This window comes from Mauremys mutica, chromosome 8 (assembly GCF_020497125.1).
Source record: "Mauremys mutica isolate MM-2020 ecotype Southern chromosome 8, ASM2049712v1, whole genome shotgun sequence".
NCBI lineage: Eukaryota > Metazoa > Chordata > Testudines > Geoemydidae > Mauremys > Mauremys mutica.
Genome location: NC_059079.1, coordinates 62,033,262 through 62,054,790, shown reverse-complemented (window position 1 = coordinate 62,054,790; position 21,529 = coordinate 62,033,262). Strand labels below are relative to the sequence as shown.

General features: G+C 48.0%; 2 protein-coding genes across 3 annotated transcripts in view; one reads left to right on the top strand and one right to left on the bottom strand.

The window, feature by feature from the left end:
* Nucleotides 1-478: 478 nt before the first annotated feature.
* MGST3 (microsomal glutathione S-transferase 3) lies at nt 479-18,827 on the top strand. Its single transcript, XM_045026598.1, has 6 exons — nt 479-635; nt 11,322-11,445; nt 14,570-14,643; nt 15,456-15,513; nt 17,077-17,149; nt 18,607-18,827. The coding sequence occupies exons 2-6, from the start codon at nt 11,329-11,331 to the stop codon at nt 18,714-18,716; spliced, it is 432 nt and encodes a 143-aa protein (XP_044882533.1). The 5' UTR covers nt 479-635; nt 11,322-11,328; the 3' UTR covers nt 18,717-18,827.
* A 1,720-nt stretch (nt 18,828-20,547) lies between these two features.
* ALDH9A1 (aldehyde dehydrogenase 9 family member A1) overlaps nt 20,548-21,529 on the bottom strand; it is a 46,080-nt gene continuing 45,098 nt past the window's right edge. For both annotated transcript variants that reach the window (XM_045026596.1, XM_045026597.1), the window contains exon 12: nt 20,548-21,490. In XM_045026596.1, the coding sequence (XP_044882531.1) occupies nt 21,396-21,490 (95 nt within the window). In that variant the 3' untranslated portion in view covers nt 20,548-21,395. The remainder of the gene's footprint in view (nt 21,491-21,529) is intronic.

The window sequence follows — 21,529 nt, the reverse complement described above, 5'->3', positions numbered from 1 at the left end:
CCCCGGTAGAAGGGGTGTTGTGGGGTGTCACGGTGATTATAGGGGTGCAGTGAGTCCCCTTAGGCAGAGGGGGTGTTGTGGTTATCACAGTGATTATGGGGGCGGGGTGTGTCCCCAGGTAGAAGGGGTGTTGTGGGGTGTCACGGTGATTCTAGGGATGCAGTGAGTCCCCTTAGGCAGAGGGGGGTGTTGTGGTTATCGCAGTGATTATGGGGGCGGGGTGTGTCCCCAGGTAGAAGGGGTGTTGTGGGGTGTCACGGTGATTCTAGGGATGCAGTGAGTCCCCTTAGGCAGAGGGGGGTGTTGTGGTTATCGCAGTGATTATGGGGGCGGGGTGTGTCCCCAGGTAGAAGGGGTGTTGTGGGGTGTCACGGTGATTTTGGGGACGCTGTGAGGGTTCTGGGTAACGCGGAGTTAGGAGGCCCCAGCGCCCAGAGTCTCTCGACGGCGACGGCAGGGTGGGGCGAGCTGAGGGCCAGGGGGCGGGTGTGCGCGGCGCTGCGGGCCCGCCCTCGGGGCGGTGGCTCGGCGGAGCCCGGGGCGGGTCCGGACGCGGCTTCTGGCGGAGACAGTCCTTGGCCGTGCCCGGGCTGCCCCCACCTCCTGGCATCGTGACTGCGCGGCACAGGCAGCGGGTGAGTCCGGGCGACTCCTTAGCCAGCTGGGAGCCACCCTCGGGCCTGGCGCCTCGGCCTGCGGCGGGCAGCCCGGCCCGCGTGCCCGCCTCTGTGCCCTTGGGGGCGGGCAGGCACGGGACAGCAGCCCCCACCCGCCCCCGGGATAGTCCCCTCTTCCCTCCCCCGCCCGCCGGCTCTGCGCCCCCCCGGGCAGCCCCTCTTCCCTCCCCCGCCCGCCGGCTCTGCGCCCCCCGGGCAGCCCCTTCCCCTCCGCCCGCCCGCCGGCTCTGCGCCCCCCGGGCAGCCCCTCTTCCCCCAGGTGGGAGGAGAGGCCATGGGGCCCTTGGCCCCAAACTCTGGGTGTAGGCCAAGGGGTGGGGGGACACGGATAATCTCCCAGCTCCTAGGATCTCTAGACCTAGTAGCTGGGGTGTTGCATAAAGTCCAAGTCATTTTCTTTTGGAGGTTAAAGTTGTCTTTGGCCCTTCAGTGCGCTTGATGAGGCTGGGGCCTGGCCCAGGGGATGTTGCCGGTCCTCTTACAGCCACCTCCGTGTCCTCTTCCTCCAGGTTTAGCGGTGTCAGTGCCCCTGTGCCCTCTGCCCCAGCTGCTGTTCCACTTAATGACACTCCCCCAAGAGGTCTGTGTGTAGGCTCAGACCCTGCACACTGCTGCTTCCTGCTGGGCTTCCCCAGGCTGGCAGTTTCCCCTGCAGTTCAATGGTGGGCAGCTTCTTCTATCCCTGGCTCCCTGCCAAGCCTGTGGGCTCTTCCTGCAGACTGTACTGATCCCTGCCTAGCCCACAGCCACTTCTTGGAGACTTCCCTGTCTGCTCTGGGTCCTCCTGCCACAGCTCTGCTGGGCTCACTGGCCCCTGCAGGCTAGGTGCTTGTTTCATGTTGCCTCTGTAGGGCCACTTCCTCCCATTTGACCTGCAAGCCACGTGCTCACACAAACCAGTGCCTGGTCAGATTCCTGTTCCACATCCCTAGAGCAATCTAGAGCAGGCCTGCACAACTCATAAAGCGGCGAGGGCCACATTCCTCCAAAGAAAACAGCTGAGGGCCGAAACCTCCCAGCCCGAGGAAACACCCCACCCCAGGGCCGCCCAGCCCTGCGGAAACAAACCCTCCTTCCCCAGCGCCGCCCCACCAAAACAGCTGTGGGCCAAAAAGGAAGGTTGGGGGTGGGGAGGTGATACTTTATTTTAAATCAACCAGGGGCTCCCAGCTAAAGAGGTGGCTGGGAGCCCTCAGGGTCAAATTAAAGGGCCCGGGGCTCTGGCGGCTGGGGGAACCTGGCAGGGCTGGCTCTAGTTTTTTTGCTGCCCCAAGCAAAAAAAAATTTGGCTGTCCCCCTTCCCAGCCCTGGGCTCCCCCTGTACCCTCCTGCTGCCCCAATCCTGGGCTCTCCCCCCACCCACCCACACCCCCTGCCACCTCAGCGCTGGGCTTCCCCCTTTCCTCCCCACCAGTGCCCTCCCTCCACCCTGCTGCTGCCCCAGCCCTGGCTCCCCCCCACCAGTGCCCCCCCCCCACACACACCTCCTGCCGCCCCAGCCCTGGGTCACTGGTAACTCACTCCCAGGGCAGGTCATTCAGCCGGAATTTTGGATGTGCACAAAACACAGACAGGATTGGTTCCCATATGGTTACAGAGCTGCAGTAAAGTGGAACAATTTTCAGCTTGTGTGATTGGAGGATATCTGGATGCATATTATAAGACTGTCCTCCATAAATGAGGAAAAGTTGAGGTATCTTTATTATTCTTTTGTTCCACTCTTTCTTTCTATGGGGAATTTGCCAATGCAATATCACTGTCTTCCTTTCAAACAAACAAAAAGGCAATGGCTGTTGAAAATAGCAATTCCAGTCCTAATAAGCATTTCTTGTTCAATTTTATCCTACTTTTTCTACAGCAAGTTACGGTGGATCAGTATATTTGATTTGGGAGAAATGAAGTAAAAGCTGCCCAAACCGAGCTTGAGAACTCCTGAATTTTGAGGTGTTCAAATCTGGAAGGCAGGTGCTGGGGGTGGGGGAGGGCTGTGGGCTCCATGGGGGAGCATGGCAGCAACTGTCTGGAGCTGCAGGGAGCCAGACACGCTGGTCTGAGAGGCACGGTAAGCGGTTTGGGGGTTGGAGAAGGGGTAGGAGGTTCTGGGGGGCAGTCAAGGGACAGGGAGATGTGGGGGTTGGATGGGGCAGAGGTTCGGAGGGGAGTCGGGACAGGCAGCAATTGGATAGGCATGGGAGTCCAGGTGGTTTATCAGGGGACAGGTAGGGGGTGGGGTCCTGGGGGGAAGTTGGGTTGGGTCTCAGGAGGGGGCAGTTGGGGACAAGGAGAAAGGAGGCTTAGATAGGGGCTGGGGTCCCAAGGGGCAGTTAGGGGCTGGGGTCTCGAGAGGGGGTAATCGGGGGACAAGGACCAGTGGTGCTTAGATAGCGGGTGTGGGTCCTGGGGGGCAGTTGGGGCAGGGGTCTGGGGAGGGGGCAATCAGCGGCCAGGGGCTGGGATTCAAAGGGCTCTGGGCTCCCCGTGGCTGCCGGCAGCCCAGAGCCCTCTGATTCCCGGCCACGGCTGGGATTTAAAGGGCTCTGGGCTCCCTGCTCCTTCAGGCAGCCCAGAGCCCTTTGATTCCCTGCCACGGCTGGGATTCAAAGGGCTCTGGACTGCCCGCAGAGCGCCATGTGGGGGGGATTTAGAATACCCCGGTGGGCCGCACAGTGAGGCTCCGCGGGCCGCCATATGTTGTGCAGGCCTGATCTAGGGGTCACTTTTCTTTCTCACAGTGGATCACACAATATTCTACTGATTAGACTCTGGCCTGAGTTTCTGGGCCAGTGCTCTTCCATCAGGTAACTGAGGGAGGACACCCAATAGGGAGCCAGAAGATGTATTTTAAAATCTCATCACTGACTGGAGTTTCCATTATATTTCCTTTCACAGTACCAATGTGGCACAGAATAATAGAAGGGGTTGCTCAAGGGTGGGGGAGAGATGTCATTTTCCTGTGCAAATGCTGCATTCTCTTGTGTCTCCTTTTGTCCCACTTGCTGCAGACAGTACCTTTTTCATTTCAGACCTGCTTGTGCTTTAATCTGAGGCATTGGTTATTGCACACCTATTGCAAGTGAAGGAGATGCTGTCAAAACTGATTAGCTCAAATTTGAACCTACCCTGAATTGTACACAACATAAGAAGAAAGGCCTGCAAGATTGTTAATCATAGTATCTCTGTTGGATGAACTACTTGCAAGAAACCCCCAAGAACTGGATTTGTTGTGGGCATTGCACACACACTGAGTTCATCCAACTTCTTGTTCCTATGAACTAGAACATTGCTCACAAGGAGTGGGGTATTCAGATATATAAGAACTTGGGCTCATGCTGTGGGGCTAAAAATAACAGTGTAGATGTTCACATTTGGACTGAAGTCTGGAAGCCTGAGCTCTGAGAGCCTTCCCTCAACACCGGGTTTCAGAGGCCAGCATCCATCTCAAGTGGGAATATCTACACTGCTGTTTTTAGCTCTGTAATGTGAGCCCCAGTCAGTTTACGTGGGCTCTGAGACTCGCTGCCGTGTTTGGTTTTGTGGGGGTTTTTTTTGTAGTGTAGACATACCCTAAATGATGACCTAAACTGCATGCATGGAGCTCTCTTAAAGGTGACCTGCAATGGGCACTTATGAAATTGAGCTTGTGCTCCCCCCCCTTCTTTTTTGCTACTTATGATATATAAAGAAGGCTTGAAGAATGTTGGGTTTTGTTTCTAAAATGTACTGCTTGTTTTACCATAGAAATACCAGGAATGTTGAGTGTGATCTACCATGGTTTTAGAGCGTAGTTCCAGGACACTTATTGAACCCTAACACATTAAAAGAATCTGTAGAGGTGCTGGCTATTACAAAGCCTTCCTTTATTAAAAATGTTACGTCCTATTTAACTTGAATGACTAACAAAAACAACCAACCAGTGGCTTCTGAACCATCTTGATTTCTTATTGCAATTACTCAGTTCTTACTCTCAGCACTTGTGATTTCACTGTTTCATTAGTTCTCCAGGCATCAAGTCTTTCAGCCTGGACAACTGACTCCCAAGCCTGGTTCTCCAATATCTCTCAATCCAAACATTTTTAATGTGTTGTTATTACCTGGAAGGAAAATGCCTCACTCAAATGCATGTTTCCTTCCCGTTTGGAATGAAGTCTGTGCATGTGAGTGTTAATCCGGTATGGTAGGTGGTCATGTGTTGGAAGCTAGAGACTGCTGTGAAGCTGACAGCCTAAGAGGTTTATGTGAAGTGTAGATGGTAATACATGTGCACTGAGTTTGCTCTGAATACTTGTGGCCTTAACTAGTGATCCCCTTGGTTTGTAGTGAGGGTGTTGAAAGGAAATGCTCTTGAATAATCTTATCTCCAAGCTAATGAAATGTTTAATGTGAATTCATTAATGTTTGTAAAGTGCTGTGAGATTTTTACTGGGTTGGTCCTAGGGAAAGACAAAATATCTAACTGGTTGTAAAGAACCAATAGTAGCGCACTGTGCACTTTGCTGAGAAACGTGCAGACAAACTTCTGGCTCTGTCTCAAAGAGTTTACAGTCTAGATAACTAATACATATTACTAATTACAATGTAGATTGTGTATTTCTTTATTCATTACTATTAGTTGCCTACTGAGCTGCTACAAGTTTTTGAGTCTTGGAATATGTAGTGGTCTGCATCCTCTTCAATCCTTTGAGCTCAAGTTGTCTCAAGTCTCTAAGGTCTTGTCTGCTTGGGGAAATTGGCCATGGCTATTCTAGAATAACTATTCTGCTATAGCTCTTCTGGGATAACTCCCCATGCTGACTATTCCGGAATAGTTGTTGCTTTTAAATTCATGCTTTACCTTATTCTGGAAGAACTTCTTTGTGTAGATAAGCCCTAAATACTTGCAATTCAGGGGTAATTAATTCAGCCTCGTGACTCACGTCATTCAGTTTGTTAGCAGAGTCTGTGTGGTTGCGGTCAAAGGGTGCTGAAATACAGTGTATCTGCAGGTCATAAAAATAAGACAAGTTGAGTCCCGTTGAATTCCTTTGCCTGCTTTTACTGAACTTGGGTGTGACCTCCTTGTAGTCTTGTACAAGCATATAATGTTTGTTATAATACCGACTTTGATATAACCTATGATTGTGTTGGCCTTTGCTACAACTGACATGATCATTCCAGCTAACTCAACCCCAAGTAGTTCTATGCCATGTGGTTGTAAAAGTTGTCAGTTGGCTCACTGTACTGTAACTGTGATTCTATTACTGCTAGACTGATGATTGACTGTGCACAGAGGTAACCTATCATAGTTTCCTTTAGTCCTGGCTCAGTTAGCAGAATTGTTCCAGCAATGCTGAGTCATTATGAAAGCCAGACTTACAACATCTATAGCAGTGTTACAATGCCAAGGTCATTAAGACTCGCTTGTGACCTATGGACTTATGCCACTGTGAAGCAGAGGTAAGACTCCATGCATCAGGTGAAAGTGTCTCTATGTTGCCATCAGTATTCCCACACTTGTCTTCAGATGTTGTCTGCAGACTCTTCCTTAGAACACTTTTTTACTCCTTGCTTAGTCATTCCTTTTGACTATTTATCTGGTTAATATGCGTTTAGTGAGCAATGGGCCTGTAACATACTCAGTGACACGTTTACAAGTAACTTTCTCGTTAATTTTTTTCTACTATTTTTGAAGTTTGGAAGCATGTTTCCGTTTCCTTACTGTTTTTCATTTGATGATACTCTTAAATTACCATATGCAGTTTTTAAAGTTAGTTACCTTTGATCTCATCTTCTTCATATGTGTTTTGATTTTGTTATGAAATAAAACTGACTTTGTGTCTTTTTAATATTGCAAAATTATAGATTCACAGATCCAGGCCAGAAAGCACTATAATTATCATCTAGCCTGGCCTTCTGCATAATACAGGTCCTAGAATTTCACCTAGTCATTCCTGCAGTGAATTATTCTTTCCTACCACATAAGAGAATGGTATTGAGACCAGTAACTTATGGATTTCTCTAGATGTTCTTGGACATCTGGTCTTGACCTAAAGATTCAAAGTGATGAGCAATATATACCCTTTCTCTTGGTAAGTTGTTCCACTGGTTAATTACCACCTTCTGTAAAGGAATTGCTCAGTGCACAAGAAACACATTTTACTTACAGTGTTTCAGGCTTGGAAAGTACTGCTGTATTCAACTACATGCAAACAGGAGGGGGGCACACTAAATAAGGAAGTAAGGGAGGGGTGGAGCATGGCTCCAACCCATAATATTTTGAGTAACCCAGTTAATCCGTTGATGACCACTCTACTACACCCTCACTGTTTAAAATGTTGCATCTCATTTCCAATTTGAATGTACATCTAACTTCAACTTCCAGTCATTGGAACTCGCTGGGCCTTTGCCTGCTAGAGTAAAGAGCTCTCTAGTATCTGATTTCTTCCTGTGCAGGGGTTTACAGACCAGGATCAAGTTACTTTTTAACCTTCTCTTTGATGAGCTAAATCGATCTCTGTGTTCTCCAGAGCTAGAATCATTTTTTGTAGCTCTTCTCTGCATTCTCTCCAAGTTTCCAACATTTTTTTTAAAGTGTGGACCCCAGAACTGGACAAAATATTCCAGTAATGTTCTCACCAGTGTCTTATACAGACATAATATCACCCCCCTGATCCTATTCAGTATATCCCCTTGTTTATAAATGCAGGTATCGGTTTAGCCCTTCTTAGCCACCCTATTGCTCTGAGAGCTCATACTCAGTTTGGTAGCTACAATGATCCCCACGTCCTTTTCAGAGTCAGTGCTTTCTTGTAAGTGTTACCTACATTCTTTGTTTTTAAATGTCTGCCTTTGCACTTGGCTATAAAAATGCATGTTATTTGATTGAAACCCAGTTTACAGATGTTCCAGACTGCTCTATATTGGTGAACTGTTCACATCAGTGTCTGCCTAGTAATCCTAATGTGGAGACGTTATGCCTTTATTTCTAGCAATTTCTGTGATTTTTGTTCTGTTTCCAATCTGTGTTTGGAGATAATCAGTGCAGAATGCTGTTGTACATGTTTTTTAATAAAACCTGATTACCTGGACCATACCATTCTAACTTTAAAAAAAAATCTTTGTGCACTCCTGGTATGATTTTAAAGTATATTATTGACTTATAATGTTAGTCTCTGGTCTGAATACTTGCAAGTGGGAACATACAAATGACCAACTATGGGGCCCTGACCAACTTCCACTAAAGTAAATGCAAAGATTCAGAAGCATTGTTTAGGGGAAGCCTTACAAAATATATATCCTACCAGTTCAGATAAAGAGGTGATAGTGTAAACATGAGGCCCCTGCAGCCAGACCCATTTTTACCCATTCAGCAGGTTTGACACTGGTAAAAACAGCGCAGTCTTGTCTACACTAGGGCTTATGATGGTTCTTAACACCAGTTCAGCTGAACCAGTGTTGGAACAAGCAGGAATTCTTCTGTAAAATTCCCTAGCGTAGACATGGCCCCACTGGCTTCAGTGGGAGTCGTTTGGCTTCATGAGGCCCTATGAACTAGTTAGCTATTTGGAAAGCTGAGTGGGCTTTAATCTTCCAATATAAGTTTTTAAAGTTCCTTAGACGGGGTGCTGCATTTGATTGTTGGACTCTGACGCTTTTCTAGTGACGGGCCTTGTATGAATGAGTCTTAGTACAGAGCTGAAATTGATATGGTAATTTTGACTTTACAGAAACGTGAAGGGATGCTGCCCCAAGGTGGTGGGTTCATCGTTTCATAGAAGGGGCCATTAAATCATTTAGTCTGACCTGAATATCACAGGCCTTAAACTAGATCCCAATACCCCTGTGTTGAGCACAACGACAATAGTGAAACCAAAGCACTTTAGTCCATCAGGAGACTAAACTGTTGTGTGAAATGGGCAGAGAATAGGAGGAAGCTGAGGCATTGCCTGTGCCCAACACCCTTGCAATAGCAGGGAACTGATAAGATGAAAGATACCCAGATGATCCTAGCAAGTTCGAGAGGTGACTCCCCTTTAAACAGTATTCTTAACTAGTAACTTATTTTGGGTGTTTCACTGAGCCAAAGCTGGTACAAAAATGGGGGCAGGGCTCCTCCAACACAGACAATAAAGCACCCCTCAATTAACACAAGTGAAACCTCTGGAGTCTCTTCTAAGGGCTTGTCTACACTACCAGCCAGATCAGCAGGCAGCAATTGATCCAGTGGGGGTCGATTATCACATCTAGTATAAATGTGATAAATTGACCGCTGAGTGCTCTCCCGTCAACTCCGGTACTCCACCAGAACGAGGAGCGCAAGCGGAGTCGCTGTCAAGCGGGAGAGTGTCAGCTGTCGACTTACCGCAGTGAGGATGCCAGGGTAAGTAGATCTAAGTATGTTGACTTCAGCTACGCTATTCACATAGCTGAAGTTGCGTATCTTAGATCGACCCCGCGTGGTAGTGTAGACAAACCCTAAGAGTGCTACATGCAGTATGGCCCTGGTGCCTGTGGAAGGAGAGGGCATTTCAGAAGTGCTCTGCCTATACTCCACAGCTCCAGCCTTGCAGCCTCTGGGACAGGTAGTCATTCAGACAGGCTGGTCTTATGCAGTGCAAGTCTTTTCAGTACTAATCATAAGGCCTCAAATCTTACTTGCGGGCTAAGCAGCCTTGGTGGAGTGTGGGTGTCTGCTTCCATGGGTGAAAGCCTTTGTGTAATGGCGCTGTCGTGTTCTGTAGTAGTAGTGATCTGCTGCTCCTGATCACCACTGGCAGTTGGTGTTCTGCATTCAGCTTATAATAAAAAAAGACCCTCAGTTTGCTGACCTGTTGTGTTTGTGAAATGCTGATCATTTACGATAGTCTAAATGAAGTGTAGTAACCGTTCTAACAAGGGGTACTGCTCGTGCTCACAGCCTTAAATCTGCTTTAATTTGCAATGTTCTCATGAATGCTTAAAATAACTACCTGCAAGATTTCATGTGCAAAGTCTAAGCCATTGTCCTTGATAACCTCATTCCTTTCCATGCTGTTTATAATTATCCTTGTAAGTGTGAAACTAAACCTGCTCCCTTATGAATTTCCGTTCCATTGCTCAGGAGTGCTGGCAGCGTAGCCATGGTAGGCTGCAGGTGCCAGTTCCCTAAGGTAACATGTTCTTTCAGGACTGCTCTGGTTCTGTGGCAGTGAAGGATAGGAGGCCTCACTGCACAGTGGAATCATCAGATGGAAAGGATCAGTTAGGTTTGACTTGACCCTGTAAATGGAGAGAACCTTGTCCCAGTGGTGGAGAGAGGCAACTGAACTGGGAAAGCTCATTTTCAGGGATCGGGGTTGGATATGAGGAGACGTGTTTGTGTATAACACCTCTGCAAGGTCTTCTCCTGTTAGCCAGTGGAGCTGCATGTGCAACTATTGGTAAATACCAGAGACTAGATGCTTCTGGAGGCCTGCCGTGTGCTTGTTAATCTGAGCCTGCTCCCTCGCACTGTTCCCTAGCTGCTGGGAGGAAGAACATTACTCAGTTTGCCAATGGCTAGCTGGGCTGAAGTATGGTTTCCCCTTTTCATTCACATGGGTACATTAGTGCTCTGCCTCCCACTAGCCCCCACGCTGTGTGCAGTGTCGGTGACCATTTGGCCACAGCTAGTGTTGAGATAAAAGGGCTTCTGGAAGGCCATCTGCAGTGCTTTGTCTAGGGTTAAACCTCCTGTAACATCTCCCCACTGAGGTCATCAGTATCTGTTGTCTTCTGGTATGATACCATTCCATTTAAGTCAATAGTCATCCTGATATTGACTTCAGTGAGAGGAACACAAGGGCCCTAATCTAGAATTTGGGACAGCTGCAACAGTAGAATTTACATACTTGCTATTAAGACTTATTCTATACAATTAAATGAATTTAGTGCTATTGAAAATGTGTCAGCTAGACCCCTCAAGAGAGAGCCGTCCCATCACTGGTCTTGTCTACCCTAAAAGTTGTACTGCTCTAATTATAGCTCTAATTATAGCAGTACAGTTAAAGCAGAACAATGACCCTCCATGTGGATGCATATAGCAGTATAGCTATTCCTGTATGGGAAGGGAGGTCATGATACCAATATGTCACCTTTATACCAGTATAACTGAATCCACACTAGGGCTTTTACTAGTATAACTTTTTCAGTGAAAATATTCTGCTGATATAACTGAAGTGTATACCAGACCACAGTCACAGACCAGGTACAGGTACTGGGGCAAGCTTCAACCCATTGTCTCCTTGCATGCACCACTCAAGGTTGCCTCATCTTGATCTAAAGAACCACTTACGGGGCACTCTGACTCCAGGGCCCAATCCATCTGTGGCCCCTCTACTGAAAGTGCCAGTGAGGAGACAGTTATGACGGTGAGGGTTATGCTGTACATACTTGCCTAATATGAACTGGACGTAGAGACCTTGACTCATTCCACATAGTACTTAACTCCTTGGGCTGGATTTCAGCAAGCAGCCTAGAGTTGAAAGCTCCATGATTTGTCACTTCTCTCAGGCAGCCAGGTCCCCATGCTGGAAGGACGTTGGTCCATGTTCAGTAAATCCGGACTTTTCATACCATTGGGGGTTAATAGTCTCTTGTGGATTCTCAGTCCTGTCCTGAGATTGTAATCAAACACTCCTCTCTCAACAGTGTCAAGATGGTGGTTCTCTCCAAGGAATACGGCTATGTGGTCCTGACCGGTGTTGCCGGATTTATCATGATAACGCACCTTGCTGTGAATGTGGCGAAGGCACGCAAGAAGTACAAGGTGGAGGTGAGTGTATCATGTGGGTGGTCTTGCCCTTGAGGCACCAAGAACGCCTCCACTGGCTGTCTTGAAGGAAAGAGGCCCAGGCATTTCATGAGCTGGCTTAGTATGGCAGAAGCACTGGCAATTAGGGGAAACCCAAGACTTCGTGGACTAGTCCCCATTCTGTGTGAGTAATTTGGTGAACGAGAATCTGGTCTTGTCTAGATCCTAGTACATAAGGAACATCGCAGTAGGGGATATCATGATAACACTACACTTCTCCAATGTTTGGCTCTTAGCCTTATGCCTCACCATGTCCTAGGAGCTCTCTGCAGAGGAGCATATCCATGGTGGTGGTCCACTCAGCAAACGTTGTAACCAACTAGTCACTGTATGTGTATTACATATACATCCCTGTCTGATGGGTCTGTTACAGTTCTTAGTTGGAGAGCCTGGTTCTTCACCTCAAGCTGTAGAGTAGGGTTTGGCAACCTTTCAGAAGTGCTGTGCCGAGTCTTCATTTATTCACTCTAATTTAAGGTTTCGCGTGCCGGTAATACATTTTAATGTTTTTAGAAGGTCTCTTTCTATAAGTCTATAATATATAACTAAACTATTGTTGTATGTAAAGTAAATAAGGTTTTTAAAACGTTCAAGAAGCTTAATTTAAAATTAAATTAAAATGCAGAGCCCCCCGGACCAGTGGCCAGGACCCGGGCAGTGTGAGTGCCACTGAAAATCAGCTCGCGTGCCGCCTTCGGCACAGGTGCCATAGGTTGCCTACCCCTGCTGTAGAGTCTCATGCTTATAGCTGTGGAGTCCCTGGTTCAGTCTCCAGTATGTTGGCCAAGATAGCAGCAGTCACATTATCACTGACTCTTTGGGTTGTCTACACTTGAAACACTATAGCAGTGCAGCTGCAGTGCTTCAGTGAACATAAGAACAGCCGTACTGGGTCAGACCAAAGGTCCATCTAGCCCAGTATCCTGTCTACCAATAGTGGCCAATGCCAGGTGCCCCAGAAGGTGGACCTAACAGGCAATGATCAAGTGATCTCTTTCCATCCATCCAAGTAGACACTACTTATGCCAATGAGACGGGTTCTCCCTTCAGCATAGGTATTCCACCTCCCTGAGAGGTGGCAGCTAGGTCAACAGAAGAATTCTTCCATTGGCCTAGCACTGTCTACACAGGGACATAGGTCATCTTAACTACGTTGCTCAGGGATGTGGATTTTTCAAACACTTGAGTAATGTAGTTGGGTCGATATAATTTTCTAGTGTAGGCCAGTCCTAAATGGGAGAAAATAGTGAGGTGAAATAGTTCAGAACTGTGCAGTGATTCCCCATTATTGCCTGGGCCAGAGCCCTAGCTAGCTTGCCCCCACAGTGCTAGCTATTCTCTTAACCTTTGTATGATCCTCCTAGGGGAGTGCTTGCAATAATCCTCACAGTGGGTATTCTTACCCTTAAGATTTGAAATCAGTGGAAGAGAGCTATTGACTCAGCCCCAATCTCTGCTTCTGTCTCCCAGTTGCAGCAGTCTCCTTCCAGTATCCACATAGATGCATTTGAAGGCTTTCCCCCTCTTGGTCACTGTGCCAGGTCTCCTGCTGCTGCTAGGCACCCTTATTTCTTTCCCCAGGAGAGGTGAGGTGTAGGACCTGGCAACAATGGGCTGAGAGTTCAGGCTGGGGGAGACAGGATGGGACTGGCTCTGATGTGTTCTAACCTCTGTCCTCAGGCACAGGCTGCCGCCTCCCTGCTACAGCACCTTCTAGCTCTATTCACCCCCACCCCGCAACCTAGGCAGCTGCAGAACCCAAGACTTTCCAGTACTCTAAAACTTAGAACATTGCACATAAACACAGGTTTTCTCCACCCTTTAGCCTGGCAATATGCCTCCATGAGTGTGGGTGGGTGGGGAGCTGGTGTTTCTGTGCTGATCTCCAGAGCTAGATCTGTGGAGCTAGCAATGTGGCAGATTGGCTGCTTGGGACTGAGTGGGGGCTGTTGAAGGGTGTCTGAAACAGAGAAACTTAAGAGACCTGCGACAAGCAGGGCCACCCGGGGGGGGAGTGTGTGTGTGTGCGCGTGCGCAAGTGGGGCAATTTGCCCCGGGCCCCACAGGGGCCTCACAAGCCCTGGCCAAGAATCCCTTCCCTGGCTATAGGCGTCTTTTTAATTTTTACTCACCCGGCGGCGGGCCCTTCACTCACTCCAGGTCTTCAGCGGCTCTTCAGCAGTGGGTCCTTCAGTGCTGCCGAAGACACAAAGCGAGTGAAGGACCCGCCGCCGACAAAGACGGAGCGCCGTCCGGTTAGTACAAGAGCCACAAGGGTGGTGCCTTTTTTTATGTCTGCCCCCCCCACTTTGCCCCAGGCCCCCTGAATCCTCTGGGCGGCCCTGGCAACAAGCAAATAACCATATAGTCCCTGCCCTATCTACTTATGCTTTTTCCCTGCTACTAGGTGGGTAGATCTTGCTTTTGGGAAAAACCCAGTTTGGATTTGGGACAGGAGAAAGTGAGATGATATTAGAGGAGCATTTAAAAATAGAGGTGAGGAGGACCTATAAAATGTAAAGGAGACATTTAAGAGGAACAATAGCAAAGAGGACCTTTTGCAAACTAAACTTCATCTCGGAATCCACCCTGGGAACTATTAACGGCTGCCGCTGTGAGTCAGGACGTTGGCATGTGGAGCCTACTGTGCTTGGAAGCAGCTTTGGCACTTCGGGCACTTCCTCCAGGGTGTGATTCTAGAAACTTGAGAAGGGGTGGAGGAGCTGTTTGGTATAGCCCTCAAACATCCCCAAGAGAGGGCCAGTCAGTGGATGTGTATGAGGCTGCAGCATCTGGCTGCAGGGTTTTATGTGCACCACTGCTGCTCTTTCCCCACACGTGAGTGCATAGAATGGGGTGTTCAGGGGGATTTGGATCAGAACATAAAAGGCCGGCTGTGATGTGTTGTGTATGGGGAGGCCATCGTTCAGTGGCAGTCAGGTGGTTTTGCCAAACAAGCAGAGATTCAGCTTGCCCTGGGTGAGTGCTCTAGGAAATAACAGCCCCTGCAGGAAGCGGCAAGTGACGTCGTTGTTAGAGGCCGCAGAGCTCCATGTGTTTGCTAACACTATGTTGTCTTTAACAGTATCCAACCATGTATAGCACAGACCCTGAACATGGGCATCTCTTCAACTGCATCCAGCGTGCACACCAGAACACGTGAGTATCGGACAGTCCTGAGTGCTGGCTTGAAGATTTAAGTTATTAAGCACTCGATGCCTGGAGTGTAGCATTTGCTGCTGCTAAACACTTTGTGACTGTCTGGATTGGGCTTTGAGAAAATGTAAGGCTCTACTGCAGCATAATGCTCAGTAGATGAGACAGGCCCTCATCCAGGGGTTCATTTCCAGTCACGGTCTGGCCCCACCGGGGTGGGGACTACCGTGTTATATCACAGCCCTGGCAGTTTTCCCTTGTGGACAGATCCTAAGCTCTGTGTTTCTAGTGGGGTATGTCGTGCCTTGCCTTTTGATGGTCTCATTTGCTCAACTGCCTGAGGAGTGCCTGACTCTCCCAGAGAATTAATGGCAACATGGCTGGTGTGTTGCTATTCCCCAGCTAGTAAACAGTGGCTTAGCATTTGGCAATGACTTTAAAAGGGAACTTCAGGCCTTGTAAGCAAATGTGTTGCTGATCCTGGGCAGTGGCTCTGGGATCTTCAGGATTCCCAAGGGTTTGTGCATCCATTACTGCACACACTGTGTGTAGACACCACTGTGGTTGTCACAGCGTTCTTGCAGAGGCAGCTAAAAGCTGGGCTTGGAGGCCTCTTCTGAATAGTGCAGTCCCTTTCTCTAGGTCTCTATACAGGCTGAGGGTGTTCCCTAAAATATGTTGCCCAATTCTAAGAAGTGTGGGGGAAGGTGGGATGGGCAGGGATTGATATTTCCACAAAGATCTTTTTAAAAACAACCAAAACAAAAAACCTCTTAGAGTTTAGTCACAAGTCTAAATCTGTCTTCTATTTTCAGATTGGAAGTTTATCCCTCCTTTCTGTTCTTTCTAGCTGTGGGCGGAGTCTATCACCCGGTGAGTCATGTCCCTGGCCAGGTTTGAAATGATTAGATTAGAGACTGTTCCTACTCTCCCCTTCCTTCGTGTTGGGTGCAGGAGAATGTGCTAAAATCTCCTGAGGAGGCAGTCTGCCTGATCAATCTTCAGCACGCTCCACTCTAGCCCAATTGTGCATTGTACTTGCTCAGGAGGTGTTGGTGGGAGCCATCAATCACCTTGCACAGCTGAGAGACATTGTTCTGTAAGACAGGTTCCTGATCTGTGTAGCGTGTCATATATGAGGCTGCTGCCTCCCAACTTGAACCATGTGCCTGTGCTGGGCCATCTGGAGCTGCTGCTGCCTCCAGCTCACTTGGGTGCACTGTAACCCCTAGTGAGCCTCAGGACCCTCCAGTCTTCATGGTGGGCTGCAGCATGTGCAAGATCACTGGTCAAAACTGTTCTGTCAAAAACAATATTTTTTAAAGCATTTATCAAAATGAAAATCTCCATGGAAAATTTTCCATTGAGAAACCAAAAATGTTTTTTCTAACTGCTGCTAGCAAAAAGGGCTGGGGACAAGGAATGAAGAATATTCAGATTTGGGTTTGTCTTCCAAAATCCAGACAACTTTCATGAAAAACTTGCCAAGATTTGAAACTTTTTGCAAAAACCAATTGCTGTCCTTTGCAAAGCACTGGTGCAGAGGGACTGGAGGCAGCAGCACTGGCAGGTTCAACTGAGGTCCGAGTCTGGCAAACTGGAACCACAGCCTGAGAAGCAGGAACTAGGCTGTTAGGTGGAAATTTGCAGTGTCTTCAAATGGGGAAGTGCCATTCTTGTGTGTTTGTATTTGCTGAGATTACTTGCAATATAAGAGCGAGGGATAATTCTGCTGGGTTCCTATCTCTGGTCCACTCCAGAAGCTTATGAAAACTGGTTGGTTTTGTTCAACATGCCTGGAGCAGAGAACAACTTGTGGCTGTAGGGACTAGCCATTTCTAATTACCATAGTCCCTTTAATGCTGTCAAGTCTGCACCAGGTAGTGCTCTCTCCACGGTGATTAGGACACTGAATGAGGGGAAAGATCTGGAGCACAGTGAAGAAAACAGTTGGTGGATGTAAGAGTTTGGTTAACCCGGATCTGCTAAATTAGGGCTATGCTATACGAGTGGCCATAGGCCTGGCTGGTCACTGGGGATGTTGGGAGGTGGATGGGAAGGAGGGAACATGCCACAGACTGATGACACCAGGATCAATTTTATGATATAATGTGACATCTGTGTCTCCCCGTACTCCCTGCGGGAGGGACGGGGGGTGGGGTGGTAATGTGATATTGATACACACCACATGCTATATTTCATGGCATTGCCACACTGTGCTCCTCTGGGACACTGATTTCTGGTGCTGCTGACTGGGCAAGGACTCCACAGCTTAAGGAGAGGGAATTATTAGAGAGACAGATTCCTTCTCTATACTGACTCCTTACCATGTTGATAGCCAGTGTTTATAAAGCAGAGTACCCGTTTGTGTGGCCAAAGGAGCATGGTAAATTTTCCTCAGCTCCAAAATCCTTAACCTTTCCTGCTTTTCTCTAGCGCGTCGCTGTTGGGCTTGGCATCACCTGGATCATTGGGAGAGTCCTCTATGCCTATGGCTATTACACAGGAGGTGAGTCTTTAGACTAACAAAGGATGAGCCCCAGTTGAGACTTGGGGTCTCCAGTGCTAACCACCTAGCCTCTTCAGTGGAAGGTTGCCCTGCAAGTCAGGGGTGGTGGTGTGTGAATAAGGTTTCCTGTACCACTGAAGGGAGGCTGGTGGCTTTGCCCCATATGTTGGGGTGACAGCAAAGACTTGGCATTGTAGAGTCTGCATACACTTGTCCTTCTGTATAAGGAGCTCTATTCTGAGAATAGGATGAGCTAAATATGGCTACCCCCAGTGCTGTGGTATCTGTTGCTCCGCCCTGAAACTGAACTCTAGTTCCTGGTCCCTTGTTCACTTCTCTGAGTTTGTGAAGGCAGGTTAATCTCAAAGGTATCCTGTAGGTAGCAGTATCCTAATTAGAACTGCAGCACGTTCCCCCTTCCTAAGACAAGAAACTCTGTCCACAGTGAGAAAAGACATACTGAGGTGTTGATACCTTCTCCCACCACACACAAGTAGCATTCTTTGACTTAAAGAGCAAGTCCTTTCAGTCCTGACCAACTCTCTCTTTTTCCCACAATCCATGATAGGCACGCTCTTCTGGACCAAATCTGTACTATTTAATTGTGTCTACAGCACCTACCTAATATGGTGCTGGTGCTTCTATAAATACTTGGATGATCACAGGGAAAACAGCTGATTCTTCCCCATTCCCCAAAAAGCCGTGCAAACAGTGGAAGGACAACAGCCCTTTAAACCTCCAGCTGTAGGATAGCATTCAGGAAGCAGAAGAGCTAAAATTCCCTGTCGCTCATTTGCTGCTCACTTTCTCCAAAGTACAGTTATTCAGCTGTGCAGCCCACAGACCCAGTCTCCTCACGATGGGGTATTCTGGGTGGAGTGCTACAGCCTGGCAATCTAGCCCTGGAACCCCATTGGTCTTTGGGCAGCTGGCTTGGGTGGCATGTCAAAGTGATAGGGTTAAAGAAACACAAAGCATTTGTGTAAAATGAAATACAAAAGTCACAAGCCTCCAAAGCAGTGACCGACTGCAGACTCAGCTGGGAAGGTCATTCCCTCATCCATTTGCCCAAGTTCTGTTCCCCCTGTGTGTAACTAATGATGCAGCTCCACAGGGTGTCAGTTACACCAACTGGAGCAGGGGAAGCTTGGAATCCTGAATTCAGGATTTAGACCTTAGGGGACCTGTAGGGCTGAGCTTGGAGGTTTCAGCCTGCAACAGTCTTACCCACTTGCTTTTAAATGTCGACGTTCCATAAAAGTTTTTTGGCTTCCCTTTCAAAAATGAACCAACTAGGCAGCTGAGAATGAACTTTCTCTACAGCAAGTTGAGCCCTGACCTGCACTACTCCCCCCCCACCCCCCGTGCTACCTTGTTAAACGTGTATTAAACCTCCTTGTAGCATGGGATAGCGCTGAGCTAGCTAAGTCTTTGTGCTCTCTCCTCTCTTTCTACAGATCCTGGAAAGCGAAACAGAGGGGCCATTGGTTCGGCTGCACTCATTGGATTGGTGGGGAACACTTTGTACTCAGCCTTTCAGCACCTTGAGTGGGTCTCCAGAGAATAGCCAGCCTCCACCCCCTTCACAGCTTTCTGGAGAATCTCCAAGGTGTAGAGTGGTGGGGGTTTTGGGGGGGGGGAAGGTGTTTTTGGACAATAAACTTAATTTCCACCATAACTAGTTTTTTCCTACTTAAAATTAAAAGGAATTGTTTTCATCTTGAAATCTTGGGTAAAAGGGCTTTTTATAGTAGTCCTGGGCAATAATACAGAGAGGGGGATTGGAAAAAAGCCTGTACTATACTTACTGGGATATACAGAAGTCCAGTAAACTGGAATTTTTGTATAATGATATTGGCCTCACCTGATGACCTGTCACAGATCAAACTGGGACTCCTAGTCCACCTCCATCCATGTGCTAGGACTGTACAGACAGTCACATCTGATCTCCAACAGCAAGTGACTCCTCTGGGTGGGTGATCAGAAAAGGTTGAGTTGTGTCCAGGTCCTAGCCAGGAAGACGTTTCTTCCTTTCCCTATAGTGAGCTGCAGGCACAAGGATCATCACTTGGTGTCTACAATGGTGTTGGCCTAACATTACTACCCAGTTCTTGTTCCTGGGTTAGGCTTAGCATCTGTTGCAGGCAGTGCTAGCTGAACTAGATAGATAAAAAGCAGGATCACTGACACTTATCACCAAGATCTCATCCTGCTGACTACAGTTAAAGCAGCATTATAGCATTTAAGAGCAATGGAAGGGAACAAAGCATCTGAAGTAGGAAATTCTGGCCCCTCTGCTCCAAAGGTGGCCCATAGCCCAGCCCAGCCCAGCCCCTTGAATCCTGTGATCCCTTTTCTCAGAAAAGGAGCTGTCCTTTGGTACCACTGCTGCAGTCTTTGCAAGTGAGGCCTTGTCCGTGTTGTTTTACCCTGCAGTCTGTACTTCAGGCAGACGAGTAAGTATGCAGATGGTGAGAGCCAAGGCAGCTGTGCCCTGGGGAAGAGCACTAGCACCATCCTTGCATCTGAGCTTCTCCTGTTGGTATAATATTGCTAACCTTCAGCTGCTCCTTGGCGTTTCTCTGCTGGAAAGGCCTTCTGTGCTTTGATTTCATAGATGGGGGATGTAGTGGATTATCTAGGGCAGGCAGTGCTGGGTGTTTCCCTCTGTTTTAAACAGGAGGTAGAAACTGCCACAATTCAGTATTGTGCACTAACTTTTGAACAACAGGCAAAACTCCAGTTATCCTTAATTTCACCCTTTTGTTCCTTATGCTCAATGCCTCAGTGTTGTTAATCTCTTTACCTACTCCTGTTTAGCTAAGTTAGCCATACGCAGCTTTTTAATTCTTCCACAGTCAGTCTCTCTACGGGTGGGTGCAGTCTGCTCTCAACTGCTGCCAGTGCAGCACTAGCTTGCTGATGTCCTAGAACTGAACACTGTGCTAACTGCATTGTACATCGCCACCTTTCTGGAGGAGTAACAGAAACTCATCTCTTGAAAGAGCCACAGGAGGCAGTTTTGCACTTGGCAGTGCCCTTCTGAGCCTTTCCCTTTGATACTACACTTGATTTAAAGATCTTGTTGCCCTCTAAGTTCTTTATGCAGCAAGTGATCTAGGCTGTAGCTCTGCTGTAGATGGTACTCTTATGAGTTAACTTTGCTAAACTCCAAGCTGGATGGCTTGAGCCTGCTCAATGCTCGTTCCCTGCTCACATACTAGTCCTCTACCCCACATTTGAGAGTTGTAGCTCCTCTCTAAAACAGCTGGCAGGATTTCTTTAACTGCATTGCAAGTGACCCTTGTACTGACTGCTACAATACTAACAGTCTTCTCCCAGGGGAAGCCAGCACTTCAAGCTACAGCTCCCATTCTTCCATACACAGATCTTTCAGATAAGGCCATATACCAGCACTTTTATTTGATTGCTAAAATAAAGGAGTATAAAACACTTACTCCAATTGCATGTGTACATAAAGAACAGCTTGCCTAATTGTTGGTGCCCTGGGGGATAACAAAATAACTTTCACTAAACCGGCAACTACCCCTAGGTGATTCTAGGGTAGAGCGCTAGCACTATTCCATAGCTGCAGGTGGATGCCGTTATACACTGCTGTCCTCACTGCACAATGAGCTATATTTGGAAAAAGACCCAACCAAGCCTCTGTCAGCAACCATTCCCATATAGAGATGGCCAAACAGTGTTCCAATGCCCCTCTATGCTGAAATAGTTTAGGATAAGGGCATTGCTGTTCAGAAATGGTCTAGGAGGAGAAGTCCGTCATGCTTCTACCAAGGCTCTCATACAGCTCCATGTGAATGAAGGAAACCTCTGGCTACAGAGACTATAGCATCACTGTAGGTTTTCTCCATGCACAATGAACTGTCAGAGCATGACTCAGTAGTTAATCAGAAATTGTTACACTAAACAGCTGCTATGTCTACTGGCACTAACTTCAGTAGCAACAGTTGCTGGTGATGAATCAAGGTCACTTAATCTGATTTTAGTCCTAGGCCCCCCAGGCAGATTGTGGGGAATGGGACACTCAAACCTGAACCCCAACTGTTTGTGTCCCATGCCCCCCCACCCCAATGCATAGGATTGCAGCACACTGCCCCACCCCAGCTTCCCCCATTTGCACAGGACATTCAGAGCACTTTGTTAGGGTCATCTAGAAGTTCTAGTAGAAATCTCTGGCTGACTGAGTGGGACAGCCTGTTGCTCTTCTGTGAGGCCCATGCCATCAGAACACAGATTCCACATCACCCATCTCCACACAGACGGTTTTCAGCTGCGAGTAATACTCCATTGCTGCCCGGCCGTTCTCTCTGCCGAACCCTGGAAGGGACAAACACCATATTCAGGAGTGAGGTGGTA

What these genes read in the sequence shown, in the direction of transcription:
- MGST3 (XM_045026598.1), top strand. Translation starts at nt 11,329, where the DNA reads ATGGTGGTTCTCTCCAAGGAATACGGCTATGTGGTCCTGACCGGTGTT. An exon ending in CAGCGTGCACACCAGAACAC is followed by an intron (nt 14,644 to 15,455) that starts GTGAGTATCGGA and finishes TTCTATTTTCAG; the next exon opens with ATTGGAAGTTTATCCCTCCT. An exon ending in TGGGCGGAGTCTATCACCCG is followed by an intron (nt 15,514 to 17,076) that starts GTGAGTCATGTC and finishes GCTTTTCTCTAG; the next exon opens with CGCGTCGCTGTTGGGCTTGG.